This window comes from Anolis carolinensis, chromosome 6 (assembly GCF_035594765.1).
Source record: "Anolis carolinensis isolate JA03-04 chromosome 6, rAnoCar3.1.pri, whole genome shotgun sequence".
NCBI lineage: Eukaryota > Metazoa > Chordata > Lepidosauria > Squamata > Dactyloidae > Anolis > Anolis carolinensis.
This window is the reverse complement of record NC_085846.1, coordinates 2240204-2264756: the sequence shown is the minus strand read 5'-3', so window position 1 is coordinate 2264756 and position 24553 is coordinate 2240204. Positions and strand designations below refer to the sequence as shown.

At 47.3% G+C, this 24553-nt stretch overlaps 2 protein-coding genes across 2 annotated transcripts; one reads left to right on the top strand and one right to left on the bottom strand.

Moving 5' to 3' along the window:
• The first annotated feature begins 1424 nt into the window (after positions 1 to 1424).
• Positions 1425 to 15386, top strand: LOC134292420 (membrane progesterone receptor epsilon-like). The gene is made up of 2 exons (XM_062957338.1): positions 1425 to 2120; positions 3499 to 15386. Exon 2 carries the CDS (start codon positions 3851 to 3853, stop codon positions 4949 to 4951), a length of 1101 nt encoding a protein of 366 aa, XP_062813408.1. The 5' UTR covers positions 1425 to 2120; positions 3499 to 3850; the 3' UTR covers positions 4952 to 15386.
• On the bottom strand, positions 10921 to 24322 carry fbxo24 (F-box protein 24). The gene is made up of 10 exons (XM_062957333.1): positions 24085 to 24322; positions 21104 to 21202; positions 20817 to 21003; positions 19194 to 19432; positions 17760 to 18045; positions 16851 to 17009; positions 16588 to 16709; positions 16236 to 16367; positions 14796 to 14966; positions 10921 to 11410 (listed from the first exon to the last, which is right to left on the bottom strand). The coding sequence occupies exons 1-10, from the start codon at positions 24181 to 24183 to the stop codon at positions 11081 to 11083; spliced, it is 1824 nt and encodes a 607-aa protein (XP_062813403.1). The 5' UTR covers positions 24184 to 24322; the 3' UTR covers positions 10921 to 11080.
• Positions 24323 to 24553: the final 231 nt, after the last annotated feature.

The following is a 24553-nucleotide window of genomic DNA, read 5'->3' as shown; positions in this document are numbered from 1 at the left end:
CGAGAAAGGGGGTCTGAAAGGGTGCAGACCCCTGAGAAGAGGAGAAGGAAGAAGAAGAAGAGAAGCACCAGGAGGAGGATTATTATGCTTTGCATCTCAATGGAGACACAAAGCGGCAATTGAGGAGGAGGAGGAGGAGGAGGAAGAGATGGATTGCTATCCTATTATGATGATCACCATCATCACCATCATCTCCTCAATGGAAACACAAAGAGGCTGCTGAAGAAGAGAAGGACGAGAAGGATTATTATTATTATATTACCATTATATTACTCTCCTCAATGGAATCACAAAGAGGCTGCTGAAGAAGAGAAGGACGAGAAGGATTATTATTATATTATCATTATATTACTCTCCTCAATGGAATCACAAAGAGGCTGCTGAAGAAGAGAAGGACTATCATTATATTACTCTCCTCAATAGAATCACAAAGAGGCTGCTGAAGAAGAGAAGGACGAGAAGGATTATTATTATTATATTATCATTATATTACTCTCCTCAATGGAATCACAAAGAGGCTGCTGAAGAAGAGAAGGACGAGAAGGATTATTATTATTATATTATCATTATATTACTCTCCTCAATGGAATCACAAAGAGGCTGCTGAGGAGGACAAAGACGAGAAGGATTATTATTATATTACTTTCATCATCATCATCATTAAGGAGACAAAAAGGGTCTACTGAGGAGGAGGAGGAGGAGGAGGAAAAGAAAGGCGAGAAGGATATTATTATTATTATTATTATTATTATTATTTACATCTGAACCGGCTGTTGAGGAAGAGGAGGAAGGGAAGGACGAGAAGGATTATTATTGTAATATTATCATTATATTACTTTCTTCATCATCATCATTAAGGAGACAAAAAGGGTCTACTGAGGAGGAGGAAAAGAAAGGCGAGAAGGATCTTATTATTATTATTATTATTATTATTATTATTATTATTTACATCTGAACCAGCTGTTGAGGAAGAGGAGGAAGGGAAGGACAAGAAGGATTATTATTGTAATATTATCATTATATTACTTTCATCATCATCATCATTAAGGAGACAAAAAGGGTCTACTGAGGAGGAGGAGGAGGAGGAGGAAAAGAAAGGCGAGAAGGATATTATTATTATTATTATTATTATTATTATTATTTACATCTGAACCGGCTGTTGAGGAGGAGGAAGAAGAGAAGGACGAGAAGGATTATTATTGTAATATTATCATTATATTACTTTCTTCATCATCATCATTAAGGAGACAAAAAGGGTCTACTGAGGAGGAGGAGGAGGAGGAGGAGGAGGAAAAGAAAGGCGAGAAGGATATTATTATTATTATTATTATTATTATTATTATTATTATTATTATTATTTACATCTGAACCAGCTGTTGAGGAAGAGGAGGAAGGGAAGGACAAGAAGGATTATTATTGTAATATTATCATTATATTACTTTCATCATCATCATCATTAAGGAGACAAAAAGGGTCTACTGAGGAGGAGGAGGAGGAGGAGGAAAAGAAAGGCGAGAAGGATATTATTATTATTATTATTATTATTATTTACATCTGAACCGGCTGTTGAGGAGGAGGAAGAAGAGAAGGACGAGAAGGATTATTATTGTAATATTATCATTATATTACTTTCTTCATCATCATCATTAAGGAGACAAAAAGGGTCTACTGAGGAGGAGGAAAAGAGAGGCGAGAAGGATCTTATTATTATTATTATTATTATTATTATTATTATTATTATTATTTACATCTGAACCGGCTGTTGAGGAGGAGGAAGAAGAGAAGGACGAGAAGGATTATTATTGTAATATTATCATTATATTACTTTCTTCATCATCATCATTAAGGAGACAAAAAGGGTCTACTGAGGAGGAGGAAAAGAAAGGCGAGAAGGATCTTATTATTATTATTATTATTATTATTATTATTATTTACATCTGAACCGGCTGTTGAGGAAGAGGAGGAAGAAGAGAAAGACGAGAAGGATTATATTCTCATTTACATCTCAATGGAAACTCACAGCAGCTATTGAGGAGGAGGAAGAGGAGGATTATTTCGTTATTATTATTATTTACATCTCAGTGGAGACACAGCAGCAATCCAGGAGGAAGAAGAGAAGGGTGAGAAGGATTATTATTGTTATTATTATTTACATCTTAATGGAGACACAAAGTGGCTATTGAGGAGAAGTATTGTAGCATATTGTTGTTATTATTTACATTTCAATGGGGACTCAAAGGGGCTATTGAGGAGGAGGAAGAGGAGGATGAGAAGGAGAAGAACTATTATATTATTATTATTATTATTATCATCATCATCCTCAATGGGGACACAAAGCAGCAACTGAGGAAGAGAAAGGAAGAGAAGGTCTATTATTATTATTATTATTATTATTATTATTATTATTATTATCTCAATAAAGACAAAGTGGCTATTGAGGAGAAGGGGGAAGAGAAGGATCAGAAGTATAATAATAATAATAATAATAATTGTTATTATTATTATTTACATCTCAAGGGAGAAGTAAGGGAGTGGGAAGTTAGGCAGAGAAGGGTGAGATTATTATTATTGTTGTTATTATTATTATTATTATTATTATTATTATTATTATTATTATTATTATTACCTCAATGGAGACTCAAAGTGGCTATTGAGGAGGAGGAGGAGGAAGAAAAGGAGGACAAGAAAGATTATTATATTATTATTATATTATTATTATTGTCATCATCCTCAAGGAGGACACAAAGCAACGATTGAGGAGGAGGAAGAAGAGAAGGACAAAAAGATAATAATATTAAAAATAATAATAATAATAACAACAACAACAACTGCAAAAGGCCACCCTACTGGGATCTGCGTGCATCATCCGAAAATACATCACAGTCCTAGATACTTGGGAAGTGTTCGATTTGTGAGTGTTCGATTTGTGATTTTGTGATACGAAATCCAGCATATCTATCTTGTTTGCTGTGCCATACAATAGTAGTAGTAGTAGTAGTAGTAGTAGTAGTAGTAATAATAATAACAACAACTACTACTACTACTGCAAAAGGCCACCCTACTGGGATCTGCGCGCATCATCTGAAAATACATCACACAGTCCTAGACACTTGGGAAGTGTTCGACTTGTGATTTTGTGATACGAAATCCACCATATCTATCTTGTTTGCTGTGTCATAATAATAATAATAATAATAATAATAATAATAATAATAACACATCACACAGTCCTAGACACTTGGGAAGTGTTCGACTTGTGGTTTTGTGATATGAAATCCAGCATATCTATCTTGTTTGCTGTGTCATAATAATAATAATAATAATAATAATAATAATAATAATAATAATAATACATCACACAGTCCTAGACACTTGGGAAGTGTTCGACTTGTGATTTTGTGATACGAAATCCACCATATCTATCTTGTTTGCTGTGTCATCATAATAATAATAATAATAATAATAATAATAATAATAATAATAATTCTTTATTTATAGGTCGCCCTATCTCTCCAAGGGAATGATCATCATCCTCATCATCATCTCGATGGGGACACAAAGCGGCTATTGAGGAGGAAGAGGAAGACCTCCAGTGGAGACCCCTTGAGCTGCCCACCTCCCTTGTCATGCTCCTGAGGCTCTGAGCCCCCTCCCCAATGCCAAGAGGAAGAGGAAGAGGAAGAGGAAGAGGAGGAAGGCCTTCAGCACCCTCACTCTGCTCTTGACCTCTGTGCCCCCAATGCCAGGAGGAGGAAGAGGAGGAGGAGGAAGGCCTTCAGGACCAGCATTCCTAAGGCTCTAGGTCAGGAGGAAGAGGACGAGGGGGGGTCTCTGTCACTGGGGGGTCCCGATGGGTGGTGGGGGGCAGAGGCCCTCCCCGCCCCCCTCCCCGCCCTCCCCCTCCCCCCTGCTGCTGCGCTGGAGCGAGGTGCCCCCCTCGGTGACGGAGAGCTTCATCCTGAGCGGCTACCGCTGCCCGGGCTACTCCTTGTCCCAGTGCCTGGCCTCCGCCTTCCGGCCCACCAACGAGACGGGCAACTTCTGGACCCACTTCCTGGCCGTCTTCGTCTTCGCCTTCCGCTTCGGGGAGCTCTTCTGGGGGGCCGAGGGGCCCGGGGCCGAGGGGGCGGCCGACCCCTTCTACTACCCGCTCTGGAGCTACTTCCTGGGGGTCTGCGGCCTGCTCCTGGCCAGCAGCCTGGCCCACCTGCTCAACTCCATGTCGCTGGTCATCCGCGAGGTCTGCTTCTACATTGACTACGGCACCATCAGCGCCTACACCGTGGGCTCCTCCTTGGCCTACTTCTACTACATCTATCCCCGTGGTGGAGGAGCAGCCGCAGAGACAGCCATCCCCGCCAACCTCTCCTTGGCCCCAGGGTCGGAGGAGCGGGGTCATGCCCCGGGGTCTCGCCCCTGGTTGGAGACCCTCTACGTGCCCAGCGCCTGCCTCATTGCGCTCTTCTGCACCTTGGCCTGCTGCTGCACACGGCGCCTCTGGCCGCGCCACCGCTACCTGATCCGCACCTTGGTCTTCCTGCTGCCCTTCCTGGTGGTCTCGCTGCCCGTCTTCCACAAGCTGTGGCATTCGGGGGCCGCCACGGGGCCCACTGGACACTTCTTCCTGCGCCACTGTGCCTGGCTGTTGGCCTCGGGGGTCTTCAACGTCAGCAAGCTCCCCGAGCGCCTCAGCCCCGGCCGGTTCGACATCTGGGGCCACAGCCACCAGTGGTTCCACTGCTGCACCTTCATGAGCATCCTGGACGAGCTGCACATGATCCGAGGGGAGATCCGGGAGGTGGGACGCGGTCACAACGGGGTGGGGACCCCCACCTTCCTCTCCACGTTCGGGGTCATGCTCCTTCTGCTGGCCCTCCTGGCCGCCCTCGTGACGTGGTTCGGGGTCCGAGAGAGCCACCGGCAGAAGGGGTCCGCTGGGAAGGAGGCCTAGGCTTGACGTGGGACCTGAAATATCTGAAAAGATATCACACTGAGAAATGGGCAAGGGTTGCATTCTGCTGCTCTGGAGACTGGGAAGAAGGCCTAGCCAGGAGGCAAGGCTTGATATCACACTGAGAAATGGGCAAGGGTTGCATTCTGTTGCTCTGGAGACTGGGAAGAAGGCCTGGCCAGAAGGCAAGGCTTGACGCCGGACCAGAAACATCTGAGAAATGGGCAAGGGTTGCATTCTGCTGCTCTGGAGACTGGGAAGAAGGCCTGGCCAGGAGGCAAGGCTTGATGCCAGACCAGAAACATCTGAGAAATGGGCAAGGGTTGTATTCTGCTACTCTGGAGACTGGGAAGAAGGCCTAGCCAGGAGGCAAGGCTTGACGCCAGACCAGAAACATCTGAAAAGATATCACACTGAGAAATGGGCAAGGGTTGCATTCTGTTGCTCTGGAGACTGGGAAGAAGGCCTAGCCAGGAGGCAAGGCTTGACGCCAGACCAGAAACATCTGAAAAGATATCACACTGAGAAATGGGCAAGGGTTGCATTCTGTTGCTCTGGAGACTGGGAAGAAGGCCTGGCTAGGAGGCAAGGCTTGACGCCAGACCAGAAACATCTGAAAAGATATCTCACTGAGAAATGGGCAAGGGTTGCATTCTGTTGCTCTGGAGACTGGGAAGAAGGCCTGGCTAGGAGGCAAGGCTTGACGCCAGACCAGAAACATCTGAAAAGATATCACACTGAGAAATGGGCAAGGGTTGCATTCTGCTGCTCTGGAGACTGGGAAGAAGGCCTGGCTAGGAGGCAAGGCTTGACGCCAGACCAGAAACATCTGAAAAGATATCACACTGAGAAATGGGCAAGGGTTGCATTCTGTTGCTCTGGAGACTGGGAAGAAGGCCTGGAAACTGAGACAACAAAGCCACGGACACAAAGAGACATTAGGAAGAACTTCCCACTGGTAAGAGCGGCTACGCCAATGGGTTGGTGTCTCCTTCCCTGGGTTAGACTGGATGTCCTCTAGGGTCTCTTCCCACCCTACGATCCCTCCAGACTGAGCCAGACTGCAGACTCTTCCCTCCTGCTGGCTGGGGATGATGGGATTGGCAACCAAAGATGGACATGGGACTGAATACAGGTGGGGCCCACTTCCACCTACCTATACAAGGCACCTGTGTTTGGATGTAACTTTGGGACATGGGGGCAAAGGGGGAATGGGAAACCACGCAGGCATGGGCCAACTTCGGCCCTCCTCCGGGTGTTTTGGACTTCAACTCTCGCCATTCCTAACAGCCGGTAGGCTGTTAGGAATGGCGAGAGTTGAAGTCCAAAACACCCGGAGGAGGGCCGAAGTTGGCCCATGCCTGAGGCGATGAATCTCCCAGCAGCCATGCAAATACACAGACTATATTTGAAAGGCAGAGATTGCAAAGGCCGTGGTGGTTTATTTTTTCCGAGAGGCAAATTTCAGGAATTTGAATGTGGAAAATGGCGAGGGAGGGAGGGAGGGAGGGGAGGTTTCCACGGTGGGACGATGGGGATGGTAATCAAACGGTTTTGCATCCAAGGGGGACCTTGACCACGGCTCCTTCCCACATTTGTTCAGAGATTTTACTCTCCCTCCCTCCCTCCCTTAGGAAGCCCCCTGACCCAATTCCCAGCGCTGCCCGGCTATCTGCATGAGCTGCTTGCATCTCAAACCGCTCCAAAATAGGCAAGGAGAGGGAGTAAAAATAGGTCGCATGGAAACACTGCCTCCTCCTTGGAGGTCACTTGGTTCTGGTATGGGGCCTTTCTTCCTGCCAATGTGGGCAGAGGGGCTGCTCCTGTCTCCAATCCCTGACACCCCCTCCTCCTTTCACTGCCCATTGCACCCCTGCGAGGGAGAGAGAGGAACCTGGTCAGCCTGCCAGGCCGGCTTTGCGGCTGACTGACCAGTCCACCTGCTTCCCTCCGGCCCTCTCACCTCTACCCCGGATTCTGCCTCTACCCCGCAGCCCCGTTTGCCCCTCTCTCAGCCATATACGGGGTCGGCCTTCAATAAGGCCGGCCAGATTGTGCTTCCCTGCTCTCATTGATTGATCGATCGATCAATGGATCCTCCCCAGAGGCACAAGGCTTTATCGGCCTCTCTGGCCTTCCTATCTGTTGGGAATCTATGAGCGGTTAGACTCAAATATTAACCCTCTTTCGGGGGTGATTCCTCAAAAATACAGCAGAGTCTCACTTATCCAAGCTAAACGGGCCGGCAGAAGCTTGGATAAGCGAATATCTTGGATAATAAGGAGGGATTAAGGAAAAAGCCTATTCAACATCAAATTAGGTTATGATTTTACAAATTAAGCATCAAAACATCATTTGACAGAAAAAGTAGTTCAATATGCAGTAATGTTATGTTGTAATTACTGTATTTACGAATTTAGCACCAAAATATCACGATATATTGAAAACATTGACTACAAAAATGGCTTGGATAATCCAGAGGCTTAGATAAGCAAGGCTTGGATAAGTGAGACTCTACTGTACAACAGAGTGGCAGAACCACGATTCATAAGCAGGAGAAAGTTATGTGAGGTGAGTTTGGGGAAGCCTTTGTTCCTGAGGATGGCAAAGGATTGCAAAGTCTCCTTGAAAGTTCAAAAGGCATTTATTGAGATAAAAAGAAATCCATTGTGGATAGAGCTAACTAGCTCTCTAAGGAAGGTAAGCAGGTAAAAATAACAAAGGTATCTAAATAGCTACATTTTGCCAGGAGAGTGGGCAAAATGTGTCCTTCTTAGAGTGAAGACAAAGGAAGAAAAGATATGGCTACTGACAGCATGGTCCGAGCCTTTTGGGGCAATAAACATTCCCATATAGATAGAGGAAGTTACCTCATCCCTGAAATTGCTAAAACAACAAGGTGAGGGGAGTGGATGTAAACGGGAAAGCAACAGAGGGAAATCAACAAAGGCCTATCTAGACATGCATGGAATATAGAGAGAGGTTTCCTTCATTCTAACCTATTCAGTATATAGCTAATAGATTTTTTTTTCGTGTCAGGAGCAACCTGAGTTGCTTCTGGTGTGAGAGAATTGGCTGTCTGCAAGGATGTTGCCCAAGGGATGCCCGGATGTTTTTGATATTTTACCATCCTGGTGGGAGGCTTCTTTCATGTCCCCGCATGGAGTTGGAGCTGAGAGAGGGAGCTCATCCGCGCTCTCCCCAGGTGGGATTCGAACCTGGCAGCCTTCAGGTCAGCAACCCAACCTTCAAGTCACAAGGCTTTTATCCCCTAGGCTAATAGATGAGACTTGTGTAGTCCAGGATGATATCCAACAATATCATATCAGTGCTCTTACCATTTCCAGCCATTTCTTGAATAGGATCAGAACCCAGCACTGGGAACGTTGCGGTGGAGTATTAAGTCCTGAACACCCACCAGTAGATTAATTAATGGCCCTAAATGTCAGATCCGGTCTGACTTTGGAGACTGGATAGACAGGGGGGCCACCAAGGCTCTATTTCCGGGGAAGGAACAGACAAAACCATTTCTGGCCCAAGTCAATCCTCTCAAACTTATACATCCACAAAGGCAATGCACACATTAATATCAACCTAGTAATTTGCAATCTCAAGACAAGGACCCCAGAGTTGCCATTCAACACTTTTAATACTTTAAGCCTTGATAGGAGACAGGGGCACTAAATCAGAGGGGAGGTGTTACATCACTGCTGTAGTTGTTGTTGTTCTGTATGAGGATCAGGAAACGCAGGTGGGCTGTGGGCCCTGTTCAGGTCAAGGCCAGAAGAAGACCCATCTGGGATGCACATAGAACAGGCACGGGCCAACTTCGGCCTTCCCTCCAGGCATTCTGGAATCCAACTCCTACCGGCTGTTAGGAATTGTGGGAGTTGAAGTCCAAAACACCGAGAGGGAGGGCCCAAGTTGGCCCATGCCTGACATAGAAGGTCATAGCTTGGTTTCCCAGGAGGACCTCCCTTGCAAGAGTCCCCAAGCTGGTTTGTTTAGCTAGAAGGACCAAGGCTCTGGCCTGGGATGAGGCACATGAGACCAGTTTGCAATCGTGCCTCAAGGCAAAGCTTTGGTTGCTGTTGTCAAAAGCAGAGCAGAGCCAGAAGGAACACCTGCCATTCATTCCCATCACGGGTGGTCCCACTAGTTGGGAATAAGAGAGGTTCTGTAGGTTTGTTATTAAGCTGAATATGTAAGTCAGGACAGGTACAGATTTTTAAAGTATAACTCTTGCCAAATATATTATATAGATATAGATCGATAGCTTTAGATGGCATAGGAAAGGATGAACACCCCTGTGGAGTTTCCTTTGGTGTCTGTGCCCCTGTCCAGAAGATTTTACCTCACTTTCTGTCCCTGTGAGAATTGGATTTTGGAAAATTTGGCTTGTTGTGGACATAAATCTTCATTGGAGACCCCTTTCCCCATTATAATAACTATTCCAGGAGTGGGTTTCCCTTCCTTCCGAGGGGAAGATTCCTCTCACTTCCTATGAGAGCTATAGGTAAAGGTAAAGGTTTCCCCTGACGTTAAGTCCAGTCATGTCTGACTCTGGGGGCTGGTGCTCATCTCCATTTCTAAGCCGAAGAACCAGCGTTGTCCGTAGACACCTCCAAGGTCATGTGGCCATGGGCATGACTGCATGGAGCGGCGTTACCTTCCCGCCGGAGCGGTGCCTATTGATCTACTCACATTGGCATGTTTTCGAACTGCTAGGTTGGCAGAAGCTGGAGCTAACAGCAGGCGCTCACTCTGCTCCCGGGATTTGAACCTGGGACCTTTTGGTCTGGTAGTTCAGCAGCTCAGTGCTTTAACACACTTCGCCATTGGGAGATATATCAATATCTCTCATATGTTGTTTGTAGCATATACTGCCTCAAAGGCATCCTCAGGGAAAGATTTCTCTTCCTTTGGTGCCTTCCCTACTCAGGCCAACCAAGAGTTGGAGGCTCTGAAGTCTAGCCATTCTCCTATTGGCATGACCAGCCCTCCCAATGTCTGTACAGAGAGGGGAAGGGTCTTATCTGGGTGCTGCCCATAGGCAATACACTAAGAGTGGGGCAGAGGAAGGCAGAAGAGGACCCATAGTCCGACTCTAGTGAATGCTAACCCTGTGTCCAGTTCTGGGCAAAGCAATTGGAAGAGGAGATGATGGACATGAGTGAAGGTGTCCAGAAAAGGGAGACCATGATGGTCCAAAGTCTAAGGCTCTATCAATCCCAATGAGGAGTGTCCTAGGGAACCGGGAAGGTTCAACTTGGAGGAGGAGACTGAGGAAAGATCTGAAAAAAGGTCCCATTGAGGGATGAAGGAGCAAGGCTTTGTTTTCCACTGCTTAATAGACTAGGACGCAATGGAGCCATGGCTTCAAATTGCAGGAAAAGCGATTCCAGGTAAATATTAGGAAGAAATTCCCCATTGTAAGAAGTGTTCAGTGGTGGAATATGAGTTTGGTGGTGGATTGGATGACCCATGGGGTCTGTTCCACTTCTATGACTCTAAGGCAGGCATGAGCAAACTTTAGCCCTCCTCCAGGTGTTTTGGACTGCAACTCCCACCATTCCTAACAGCCTCAGGCCCCTTCCTTTTGCCCCTCCGCCGCTTAAGCGGCGGAGGGGCAAAAGGAAAGGGCCTGAGGCTGTTAGGAATGGTGGGAGTTGCAGTCCAAAACAATCCAATCCATGCTGCTCCTTTGCTGAAGGACGAAAGATCCCCCAACTGTTATCTTTACCCCTGGACAGTTAATCATTCATTGACCCCAAGAGGATGCTAACGAAGGCGGGTGAGGGAAGTGACCGCTGGTTGGAAGTGCCAGGACCAGCGGTCACCCAATGGGCACCAATGTTTACCCGCCGTCCCCTTGCCACGACCTGAGCGCCCCGTGTCCCACGGAGACCCCGGCGGGGCCCTTTGGTCACTTACCCTCCTGCCGCAGAGGGAGGCCGTGCGCAGCAGCGGTCTGTGCGTGTGGTTTATTTACTCCCAATTGTTCAGGGCGAAGTCTTCTCTATTGGTTAATCACGATCCATGATGTGTGTGTGTACAGTATATGCAGGGGAAGTGGCGTGGGTTGTGGGTTGGGGGGGAATCAGGCAAAAGGGGGGCGAGTTCCGCAGGCTAGCTGGAGGCCGGTGTTTCCCGGAGCTCCGCCGCCCGCTGGATCATGTCCAGGGCCTCCCAGAAGAAGTCCTTCTGGAAGGTCATGAGGGGCATGCTGCCCACGGCCTCCTTCATCTTGGCCATGCGCCCTTCCAGCGTGGGGCACTTGTGTAGCTGGCTCAGGTACTCCTCGCACGAACGGACCGCCTGCGCCTCCGTGTCGCTGGGCGGTTGTCCGGCTTTGCTGGCCGGGAGCTCCCGGAAGGCGGGCGCCTCATCCACGTCGTGGCTGGACAGCATGTAGAGGCACTCGCGGGTGGAGCAGATGCGCCGGGCACAAGGCGGCACCTGCAAAGAGGACAGTGTTCAGGGACAATAACAGGCAGCCCAAAGGTGCCAAAATGCTACTGTATTACATTCAATCATAGAAATGGAAGAGACCCCAAGGGGCTTCCAACCCACCACCAAACTCAAAGGCAATCCCTCTTACTGTCGATAATAATAATAATAATAATAATAATAATAATAATAATAATAAGTAAAACAAGTACAGTAGAGTCTCACTTATCCAACACTCGCTTATCCAACATTCTGGATTATCCAACGCTTTTTTGTAGTCAATGTTTTCAATACATTGTGATATTTTGGTGCCAAGTTCGTAAATACAGTAATTTCTACATAGCATTACTGTGTATTGAACTACTTTTTCTGTCAAATTTGTTGTATAACATGATGTTTTGGTGCTTTATTTGTAAAAGCATAACCTAATTTGATGTTTAATAAGCTTTTCCTTAATCCCTCCTTATTATCCAACATATTCGCTTATCCAACGTTCTACCGGCCCGTTTATGTTGGATAAGTGAGACTCTACTGTAATAACAAGTAAAACAAGTAATAACAAGTAAAACAAGCAGTCAAAGAAGAAGAACATGCCCTGGCAGAATATGTAAAACAAAGTGAAGAACCTGCTTTGATTGAAGTCAAAAATCAGAAACTCCTCAAAGCACAGCAGACAAAAAACCAGTACAAGAAAACCGCACTACAAACTAGAGCTGACAGCTGGCACAACAAAACACTGCATGGAAAGTTCCTTGACAAAATTGAAGGAAAAGCTGATAAAGAGAAGACCTGGCTCTGGCTCACGAATGGGACCCTGAAGAAGGAGACAGAAGGCCTGATCCTTGCAGCCCAGGAGCAAGCCATCAGAACAAATGCAATCAAGGCCAAGATCGAAAAATCAGCTGATGACCCAAAGTGCAGACTGTGCAAGGAAACCGATGAAACCATTGATCATATCCTCAGCTGCTGTAAGAAAATTGCACAGACAGACTACAAACAGAGGCACAACTATGTGGCCCAAATGATTCATTGGAACCTATGCCTCAAGTATCACCTCCCTGCAGTTAAGAACTGGTGGGATCACAAACCTGCAAAGGTTGTGGAAAATGAACACGCAAAGATACTGTGGGTCTTCCGAATCCAGACTGACAAAGTTCTGGAACACAACACACCAGACATCACAGTCGTGGAAAAGAACAAGGTTTGGATCATTGATGTTGCCATCCCAGGTGACAGTCGCATTGAAGAAAAACAACAGGAAAAACTCAGCCGCTATCAGGACCTCAAGATTGAACTTCAAAGACTCTGGCAGAAACCAGTGCAGGTGGTCCCGGTGGTGATGGGCACACTGGGTGCCGTGCCAAAAGATCTCAGCCGGCATTTGGAAACAATAGACATTGACAAAATTACGATCTGCCAACTGCAAAAGGCCACCTTACTGGGATCTGCACGCATCATCCGAAAATACATCACACAGTCCTAGACACTTGGGAAGTGTTCGACTTGTGATTTTGTGAAACGAAATCCAGCATATCTATCTTGTTTGCTGTGTCATACAACGTCATTGTGTCAATAATAATAACTTTATTTTTATACCCCGCCTCTATCTCCCCAAAGGGGACTCAGGGCAGCTTACATGGGGCCAAGCCCAAATAAAAACAATAGCAATATAAAACACAACAATAAACAAAAAATGCACAATTATAAAAATTTAAACATTTAAAAATTTAAACATCAATTCCTCATCCTCAAGGAGAGACATAAAATGGGGAACAGACACTGCATGGAAACCAGGAAGCCACCAAAGGTCACAAGGAAAGAGGTCATAGCACAGGCATGGGCAAACTTCGGCCCTCCCTCCAGGTGTTTTGGACTTACTCATTTATTTATTTATTTCCAATATTTATATCCCGCCCTTCTCACCCGAAGGGACTCAGGGCAGCTTACAACACTGGCACAATTAGATGCCTATACAAAATCAATCCACAGTACATAAAATCAGTTAAAAACTATTAAATACAATATAAAATTACAGTATATAAATTTAAAAAATATGTATGCTCAGATCCATTCGTCCGGTAACCTCGTGCTTTATCCATGAGTCAGTCCATATCATCTTTAATAATAATAATAATAATAATAATAATAATAATAATAATAACAACAACTTTATTTTTTATACCCCGCCTCTATCTCCCCAAAGGGGACTCAGGGCGGCTTACATGGGGCCAAGCCCGAATAAAAACAATAGCAATATAAAACACAACAATAGACAAGAGACATGCACAATTATAAAAATTTAAACATTAGCCAATAAAAACAAATGACAAGAACTAATAAAAACATGGATTAAAACGGAGAGGTTGTAAAAGTAGAACTGGGTAAGGTGTACCATATAAATATTGTAAACACGAGGTGACTGATAAAGTGCTGCAAATTCTTGGAAGTGCAAATTGGGATGGCAATAGACCCTGTGTCTTTATCAAGTTGACATAGGTAAAAAGTGCAAACCAGTACAGGTTTATCGTTTATTCATTGAAAGCCTGGGCACATAACCATGTTTTTAGGGCTCTTCTAAAACCCAAAAGAGTTGGAACTTGTCTAATATTTCTGGGGAAGGTGTTCCACAGCCGAGGAGCCACCACCGAGAAGGCCCTGTCCCTCGTTCCCACCAGCCGCGCTTGCGAGGCAGGCAGGACTGAGAGCAGGGCCTCTGCAGATGATCTTAAGAATCTTGCTGGCTCATAGGAGGAGATACATTCGGACAAGTAGATTGGGCCAGAACCATTTAGGGCTTTATAGGTCAAAACCAGCACTTTGAATAGAGCTGGGTAGCATATTGGCAGCCAGTGGAGCTGGCTTAACAGGGGGGTAGTATGCTCCCAGTTATTAATCTGGCTGCCGCCTGTTCAACTCCAACGATTCCTAACAGCCTACCTGAACTGAGTGGTTTTCTACAGATAAACTGACACGTAATCACAGCATTTTGCAAAATGTTTTGCTTCAGGACTAGTTCAAAGGCTGGAGAGTTTGCTTAAGGCTGGACTTGCCCTCATAAGCACACCATCCACCCCACATTCTGTTGCCCTTTGAAAATGCCTGGAGTTACAAGAGGAGGAGGGCAACAGTCTGCTCGGTGGCCACATCTTTGTCCTGTGGCCATCAGGACCTGCCGCTGACCTCTAGTCGTTTCATGTCAGGAGGAACAAAGGGAAGCTAATAGTTGGGTGAGGAGGGGATGATAGGAGTGCGGATCCAGAGGATTCCCTGAAGGGAGGGGGATCCTGAGTCAAAGGCAGACCCCGTCCATGTCAGTGCCACACTCTCCATGCCAGCCCCGCGCGCCTTCCTGGCATGATAGAAGCCCCCCCCCCCCCCTCCGCCTTGGGCTCACCTTGATCTGCAGCCGGACGAAGGAGGCGCTGCCCTTGGGCCACCCGGGGAGGCGCCCCCCGGCCCCGCAGCCGCAGCCCAGAAGGTCCTTGCTGAAGTCCGCGCTTTGGCTCAGCACCAGCGTGTGGTTGAGGCCGCACCACAGGTCCACCGGGCACTTGAGGTAGTGCACCTGTGCGCAGGAAAAGGGGTGGTGATGGGTGCGTTACAGGGATCTCCCCAACACACTTTTCCAATGCAATTATTGGTTCATAGAAATAATGAACAAGGTTCAACGGAATAAAGGCAAAGGGGAACTCCACAAACATGGTGGCAAGGAGACTGGCTAACTGGCCTGGAGGAGGAGAGGTGGGTGAAAAATATATTTGATATTATTATACGACAGGTTGTGGAGGATACTGGGAATTACTGTGCATCTAGACCAGGGGTCCTCAAACTTTTTAAGCCGAGGGCCGGTCCACAATCCTTCAGACTGTTGAGGGGCCAGATTATCATTTGAAAAAAAACAAAAAACAAAAAAAACAAATTCCGATGCACACTGCACATGTCTTATTTGTAGTGCAAATTTAAAAATAAAAACAATTTTAACCAACATACATTTATCAGGATTTCAATGGGAAGTGTGGTCCTGCTTCTGGCCAATGAGATAGTCAAGTTAATTATGATTGTTGTTGTTGTTGTTGTTGTGTGCCTTCAAGTCATTTCAGACTTTGAGTGAGCCTAAGTCTAAAATTTATTTATTATTTACTGCATTTATTTACTACATTTGTATCACACCCTTCTCACCCCAAAGGGGACTCGAGTGGCTTACACATTATATGTACATACAATATATTATATTATTAGCATAGCACAATATTAGCATTATATATTACTATATTGAACTATACCACTATACTATAATATTATTAGTAATATTATATGTAATATAGAATATATAATTAATATTATTATATGATATTATTATTAGTGTTATATTGTATTACATTATATTATCATCAATATTATATGTATATACATTATATTATATTATAAAACTGAGGGCAGGGGCCAGGTAAATGACCTCGGAGGGCCGCATCCGGCCCCCGGGCCTTAGTTTGGGGACCCCTGATCTAGACAGTTGATTTAATGCAGTTTGATCTCACTTTTTACTGCCATGGCTCAATGCTATGCAATCATAAGGAGTTGTATGTTGGCGAAACACCAGCGCTCTTTGGCAGAGGAGGCTAAAAACCTTGTCAAACTACAGATTCCAGGATTCCATAGCATTGAGCCATGATAGTTAAAGCAGTGTCATACTGCATTAACTCTACTCTGTATATCCCCTCTAGGACAAGGCAGAAGTGGGTGAATGGGCTCGGCTCCTTTGCACCAGTTCCACCCATCGCCCTTGGCAGGTGCCAGGTGGGGAGGGAGGGGCAGGATGTGCGGTCATCCTCACCTGGGCTGGCTCTCCACGGTCTATCTTGTCCCCGGTGCCCAGCTGGCCGTAGCGGTTGTTGCCTTGCATGAAGATCCGGCCAAACTCATCCACCAGCCCCAGGTGGTTGTAGCCGAGGGCGCAGCGGAGCACCTGGCACAGAGGGAGAGGGGCAGAAAGATGAGGGGGCCTGAGCCATGTTGCAGGCAGGAAAAGAGGGCAAAGGAGAGCAGTGGGGAGGAAAGGGGGCAAGAGAAGAGGCCGAGGAGGTCCCCAGAAGTCTCTCCTGCCAACAGTCCTCTGTAAGATCAGTTTCTATGCTCCCCTGTCCCCTTGCTCCCTCTGCCTGCCCCCCTGCAGCCCCTTGCCTTACCTTGGCTGGGAGGGAGAGGGCCAGGGGCATCTGCTGATCCAAGGGGTCGAAGGCATGCAGGGTCCCAAAGAGGTCGCGGTAAACGCCGGGCGAGTGGACCTCAAAGTAGACGGTGCCCTCTTCTGCGGGGGGAAGATGTGAAGAGGGTCAGGCTAAGCCACACAGGAAGCAGGGGCCCTCCCATCCCACACAATGCAGGGTTCCTATAGCCAAGGCCTTGGCCAAGACCGTCCTCACCAGCAGCTGGGCATCCGAGGAGTTACCTGTCAAGTAGACAGCGCTGCTCTGGTTGGAGTACATGCTGCGGACGGCGATGTGGGGCAGGCACTTGGAGACCTTGCGCAGGGCCAGCTGCACCGTGTAGGAGCGCGGCTGATCCAGCTGCGTCTCGTTCACCACCAGGCTGTAGATCTTCCCTTCCTCTGCGGGAAGGGGTGCCAATGGGGCGCGTTAGGTGGCCTCATTTAGACAAAAACAAAGGCAGGCATGGACTGCTCCATGGGGGGGGGGGCAGAAACACCCAGTGGAGTTCAGAAGGATCCCCACTTACTCCCCTTTGAAGGGGCAGGGGGTTCCCTCTCTTTCTCCCATCCCAGAGTGAGTGAGCGCCTTGGAGTATCCTTTCAAGAGAAGGCTAAATCCACAGCACACAGCGGATGCAAAGGACCTTTACACTCAGCCTCCTTTCTGCCTATAGACTAGAATAGCTTTATTGTCATTGTGCATCGTATAATGAAATTAAATGCCACCCCCAATTCACATTATATCTGTACACATTACTTCACTTCACTTCACTTCATTTCTTAATTAGTCACTCTCCACCAGAGTGCTCCGAGCGACTTACAATTTAAAATATCATTCCACAATATAAAAACATTCAACATCAAAACATTCAACAGTGACTATTTGGCAAATTAGATCTGATTTACTTAAATGCACAACCAAACAGCCAAGTTTTGAGCACTTTTACAAAAGGTCGCAACTCCGACATTGCTCTAACATATGGAGGCAATGAGTTCCACAGAATTGGAGCATCGGTCGAAAAGGCTCTACGCCTTGTAGCTTCCAGGTGTACCTCCCTAGGGCCCTGTACGTATAGGAGCTTTTCCTGGGAGGATCGAGGTGACCACAGCCCCTAAAGCCACATCAGTGTGAAGAGGGCACCCGCTTACCTGTCAGGAGCAAGAGGGTCCTCTCCGTCTCCTGCCCCACCAGCACAATCTGCTTGAACCTCATGGAGAAGTGGAAGGTCATCTTGAAGACCCGCTGCCCGCTGGATTGCAGGTAGACCTCCACGCAGTCACAGAGGCGGCCCCGAGGAGCTGTGCCAGGGCCCTGGCTGCAGCCGGAGGGGGCCGAAGCTGAGGCCGAGGCTGAGGAGGGGACCGGCTGCTCCCGGGTGGCCAGCACGTACAGGTATTTGCGGTAGACCGTGTCACTCCGGGGGTCTGTGGCAAACTAAAAGGAGAGAGGCAAAAGCGTCTAGAAGGGGTACAATCTGGATAAACATAGAAGGCAGGAAAGTATTATGTCTGCAGAGGAGCAATCAAGGCATTCCTTGCCCACCAAACAGCCTGTAGCAGGTTTGGGCCAACTTTGGCCCTCTTCCAGATAAGGAGTTGAGGACCAAAACACCTGGAGGGCTAAAGTTGGCCTATGCCTGCTACAGACCCTAGGATTGCTGGGCCACACTTCTAGGCATGGGGAAAGTGTCTTCTTTTTTTTGGAAACGGTAGCTTTTGGAATAAAAAACCACCTTTTTGCCATGCTCTGGAAGTTTCCAGCCTACAGCATTTGAAGGAAAATGGAGCAAGTTCAGATCTTGGGTGCCTCTCTGATTTCAAATCACCTGTGGACTTACAATGACCCCATACGTTTTCTAGGGTTTTTCTTAGGCAGTATCTACACTGCCATATAATCCAGTTTACCATGAAGTAAAATCTGCACACTGAAACTGGATTGTATGGCAATGTACATCCGGCCTTAGACAAGGACTCCTCAGTGGTGGTTTTGCCAGTTCCTTCCACTGACATAATAGTGATGATGATGATGATGATGATGATGATGATGATGATAATAATAATAATTCCTGACTCTCCTTGTGGCATGAGGGGGTCAAAGCATAGTCACAACACATAAATATTGTAAAAATTCTATAAACATGCATATTATAATGTAGTCTATAAAAGATACATATGAAAAGTTTTTTTATATAAAATTATTAAATACATATTAAATACACTGGACAGAGATTAAAAAACAGGACACAAGTTTAAAATTCATGCTTAAAATTGGCTAGGTAGAGCCATAGAGCCTCCAGCCCCTGGGATTCACTAGCTGTTCCCCATCCAAGTCCTAAACAGGGCTGATCCTGCTTCAGTTCGCAAATCAGAGAGAATCAGGCCCCTTCTGGGCCTTTAGGCCAATGTGGTTTTGCCTTCAGGTGAGAGCACCTTGAGCAGGAGTGGGGGCTCTGTCTCCCTTGTTCAGCACTGCCCTCTGCCTCAAAACCAGGCCCATAGTGGCCTCAGTCCTCCCCTCCTTTCCATGTATGACATCTCAAGACATTCCTCTCCTCTGCCCGCACTGCATGATCCGTCACCTACGTCTTTGGCGCTGCGGCAGAGCACCATGTAGCGGCAGGCCCGGCGCCACTGGACGTGCCCCATGTTGGAGGAGACCAGGGCATTCTTGAGGAAGAAGAGGGTGCCGTTGTAGTCCAAGATGAAGACGTGGTCCTTGGTGGGCAGGAACTTCTGGTAGCCGTGGGAGAGCAGCGGGGCCACCGTCTTGCTAACGAAGTGCCGCCGGCCGCTGAACATCTGGAAGTACAAGCCCTTGGTGTCTGTGGGACAGACAGAGAGGCCCAAGGGCAGGGAGGGAGGTTGGGGTCTGTGCGGAGGGCCGAGGCTCAGGCACACATGCTCCCCTTCCTCAGATGGGGGGTGGGGATAGATGTTGGACTACAATTCCTATATTCCTCATAATTAGACACCATGACTAGAGCAGATGAAAATAAGGATGCAGGAGGCTTGGGCAAACTTTGGTCCTCCAGATGTTTTGGACTTCAATTCCTATAATTCCTCACAGCCGGCAGGCCAAGATTTGTCCATGCCTGAGATACTACTGTCCTGATTAGTCAAGAGAATGAGATTTGTATTTAGATACAAGGCTTGAGGATGTTATTTCATCTTCCCAAACTTCAGGGCCACAAGGACTGTTGGGTTGCAATTCCCATCATCCCCAAACTGCATGCCAGGTAGGCAAAAGTGATTGGAACTGTCATCCAATAATATCTGGAGACCCAAACTGGGTAAAAAACTAAAGAAAGCATTGACCACCATGTAAATAAAATATTGTAGGCCCTCTGTCTCCACGGATTCTCTGTCCATGGATTCAATGGCCCTTTTAATGCAGCCATAATAAATTTGAAAAGTGAGTTTAACAGTCCTGTTCAACAACAAACTCGTATTTTCTCAAGCCTAATGCACCATCAAATCTAATGCACACCTCAATTTTCAAAACTCTGAAACCAAAAGTAGTATTTGCTGCCGAATGTAATGTGCAGCGGCAAAAAATGTGCTCTTTGTAATTTGGCCCAAAAAGTGCATATTATTGTTGTTGACTGCTTGGAATTACTTGTTTAAAAACAAAAGTGTTAGAGCAACAAAGCTTCTAGCAACGGAAGGGAAAACCTTGGTGTGTATCTATGCTGGAGAATGATTTCATTTTAATTGCCTTGGTTCAATGCGATGGAGTCAGGGGTTTGTAGTTTTACAAGTCCTTGGGTCTTCTCTGTCAAAGAATTCTGATGCCTTACCAAACTATAAATCCCAGGCTCCAAGTAGCATTGAGCCATGGCCATTAAATCGGAGGTGACATCCCTTAAATAGGAGCTCCACGTGCTCCTGAAGCAGCTTCCCCTTTAGTTTCGGCCCAGCACTAAGATGATTGTATAATGCAAATCTAATGCGCATCCTAGTTTTGGTAAGGTCATTTACCCCAAAATGATGAGCATTAGAATAAACAGGGTAACATTCCTGAGCTCTGAAAGATGGCCATATACCGCCTTTCCCTTGCCTCAGCCCCACCGCCTCTCTTGCACACAGCCAGACTCTCCAAACGTGCAAACGTACAAGCACAAACAATTCCCTCGTGCATATGCCACCCCAACACCCCTCCGGTCATCTGCCCCATTATGTTACCCCCTGCCCCCACTGCATACTGACAGTTGAGGATGGCCGCTCTCTTCCAGGGCCGCCGGCCCCCCGAGGCCTCCTCCCGCAGCCGGGGCGAAAGGCGGAGGCAGAGGCGCTGCCAGACTCCCTCGCTGTCGCAGACTTCGTGGAAGTACCGGCAGGTCTGGCCCAGGGCCACCACGTCCCTCACCGGCAGGAAGGAGGTGATGTAGTAGAGCTGGAGAAGTGGGAGAGAGTGGTCAGGGGTCCAGCCAAGGTGGATGCAAGGGAGGCTTTGGCCCCAGAAGACATCACACAGCCCCAAGTAGGTCACTCACCAGCTCTGGGGGGAAGATCTGGATAGAGGTAGAGCTTCCTCGGGCCTTCTGGTCTTCAGGGGTCTCCACAGAGGAACTACGCCGCTTCTTCTTGGGTTGCTGAAGGCAAAGGAACAAGAGGTGGGTGGCAAACCACAGTTTAAAAGAGATATTGACAAGCTAGAAGGTGTCCAAAGGAGGGCAACTAAAATGATCAAAGGTCTGGAGACCATGAATCCCTCTGAGGAGCATCTTAAAGAGGTCAGTTTAGCCTGCAGAAGAGAAGGTTGAGAGGAGACGTGAGAGCTATGTATAAATATGTAAAAGGGTGTCATAAGGAAGAGGAAGCAGGCTTACTTTCTGCTTCCCTGGAGACTATGACCCAATGGAACCATGGGTTCAAATGACAGGAAAGGAGATTCCATTGAACATTAGGGAGAACTTGGTGACCATAAGTAGAGCTGTTCAGCAGTGGAACTCTCTGCCTTAGAGTCGAGTGGGAAGCTTCTTCCTTGGAAGCTGTTAAACAGAGGCTGGATGGCCATCTGTCGGGGGTTCTTTGACAGTGCTTTTTCCTGCACTACAGGGGGTTGGTCTCAATGGCCCATGTGGTCTCTTCTTATTCTAGGATTCTATTACAGTAGAGTCTCATTTATCCAATGTTCTGTATTATCCAGTGCATTCTGCCTTTTAGTAGTAAATGTTTTTGTAGTAAATGCTGCAATCTTTTGGTGCTAAATTCATAAATACAGTAATTACTACATAACATTACTGTGTATCGAACTGCTTTTTCTGTCAATTTGTTGTAAAATATGATGTTTTGGTGCTTAATTCGTAAAATCATAATGTAATTTTATGTTTAATAGGCTTTTTTCTTAATCCCTCCTTATTATCCAACATTTTCACTTCTCCAATGTTCTGCCGGCCCGTTTATGTTGGATAAGTGAGACTCTACTGTATTATAAGCACATGAGAAGCAGGGCCACTTTGCTGCCTGGCATTTACACCTGCAGAGGAGTCTTGGGCCTCCACAGCAGCAACACAAAGGGCAGAATTTCAGGAGGTTAAGCCTGGCCCCTTTGCCAGCAACATGAACGTGTAGTAGCAGAGAACTTGGACTTGCTGAGTGTCTGAAGAAGCTGAAACTAGAAAGGACGTAAAGAAGAAAAAAGAGATACATCTCAAGATGCCCAAGAGATACTTGTTTCATTAAGTAGAAAGGCTCAGTTATCTCTTAATAAAATAATCTTGAGCACTTTGAGATGTGTCTCTTCCTTATTTTGCTGAAAGTCTGGTCATAATGTCACGACCTCCCTTTGGATCTAGGCATTGCTGATGCCAAGGGCCCTCAGCTCTTGCACAGAACCACCATCTCCATGGTTCTTTAAGGGAAGCTATAACACAATGGTGGCAAAGTGTGTTAAAGCGCTGAGCTGCTGAACTTGCAGACCGAAAGGTCCCAGGTTCAAATCCCGGGAGCGGAATGAGCTCCCGCTGTTAGCCCCAGCTCCTGCCAACCTAGCAGTTCCAAAACATGCAAATGTGAGTAGATCAATAGGTACCGCTCCTGTGGGAAGGTAACGGCGCTCCATGCAGTCCTGCCAGTGGCCACATGACCTTGGAGGTGTCTACGGACAACGCTGGCTCTTCGGCTTAGAAATGGAGATGAGCACCAACCCCCAGAGTCGGACACAAATGGACTTAACGTCAGGGGAAAACCTTTACCTTTACCTATAATCAATTCAAGCCAAGGCTTTCAGAATCCTTTCTATTTGGTCTGCAGAGACATAGGAATGCAAGGTTGCTGCATGCCATTCCTTGGATGCCCAGCAGGAGGCAATAGGTCCCTTCTTTTTAAAAAGGTAAAAATACAAAAACTGGCCAGCATTTTTCTTTACCCTTGGGGAACAGGTTCTCCCCTTGCTTTGTGCAGATGCCTGATGTTGTTTTTTCCCATGCGACAGTTGTTTGCACAGTTAAGACAACATGGGGTGGATTCATCCTTGGCAGTGGCTTTGATGCGGTGACACATCGACCTAAAAAAAAGGGCCTAAGGCACAGTGGAATCCGACTTCCCAAATTGTGCTTCGACCTGATTATTTTTCTCCCAATATAAGGTGAATCGGATTCTGATTCGAGGCCAAACATTTCTAAGCCAGCCTAAAAGCTATTAGGAATTGTGGAGGGCTGAAGTCCAAAACACCTGGGGGACTGAAGTTGACCTAGCTCTAAGCTCCAATAAAAAGTATTGGAACAGTGGAACTCTCTGCCTGGGAATGTGGTGGAAGCTCCTTCCTTGGAGGCTTTTAAACAGAGTCCAGATGGTCATCTGTCAGGGGTTCTTTGATTGTGCTTTTCCTGCATGATGGAATGGGGTTGGACTAGATGCCCTTTGGGGGTTTCTTCCAATTTTACAATTCTACTGTGCTCAAGGAGCCCCGGTGGCAAAGTGCATTAAAGTGCTGAGCTGTTGAACTTGCAGACCGAAAGGTCCCAGGTTCAAATCCCAGGAGTGGAATGAGCGCCCACTGTTAGCTCCAGCTTCTGCCAAACTAGCAGTTCAAAAACATGCCAATGTGAGTAGATCAATAGGTACCGCTCCGGCGGGAAGGTAACGGTGCTCTATGCAGTCATGCCATTGGCCACATGACCTTAGAGGTGTCTATGGACAATGCCGGCTCTTCAGCTTAGAAATGGAGATGAGCACCACACCCCAGAGTCAGACATGACTGGACTTAATGTCAGGGGAAACCTTGACCTTTACCTACTGTGCTCAGGGTGGGAATGGCTTGCCCATTTGTCTTAGGTAACTTTGCAGATGCAATGAGGCAGTGGGAGGAAGGTCAGCCTGGTTCGGACTGCATCCTGTCCCAGAGAGGACGCTCCTCCTCCCCCTCTGGCCTCTTCACCTTCTGCTGGTCCTGCCTGCACCCCTTCCCAGCTGTCCCTTTCCCATAAACACCCCCACCAAGCCCTCTTCCTCCCGAGGGTCCCATGCTCACTCCGAGGGGCTCCTCGCCTCCGCCACCGCCGCTAGAGACGTGGGAGAAGCGCTGGGGCTTCCTCCTCCTGAGCTTCCGGGCCACGGGCCTCTCGCTCATCCTGCCTGCCCTCCCAGCCGTGGCCTGTGTGCCGGGTGCCGGCTCTCAGACCCACCCTGGCTGCTGGGACCAGCATGGCCAAGGCCCTCGAATGCCTCTGCCCACCAAGCCTATCGCCCAGGGGCACGGGGCACTCACTATGTGATAATGGCCGCCCCGATGGCTTCACAGAGGAGGAGGGGTTCCCCAGGTAACCCTGGGCACTGTGACATCAGCGCCTACCTGGGACCACCTTTGTGACCTGGGCACTCACCACACTCTGGTCCAAGGGTCTGCACAGGGAGCACCGAGCGGCAGCTAAAGAGGTCTGTGTGGTCCGGCCAGTTCTGCAAAATTTCTGATGGAAAGGCCAAGAGGAGAGAGACTGGGG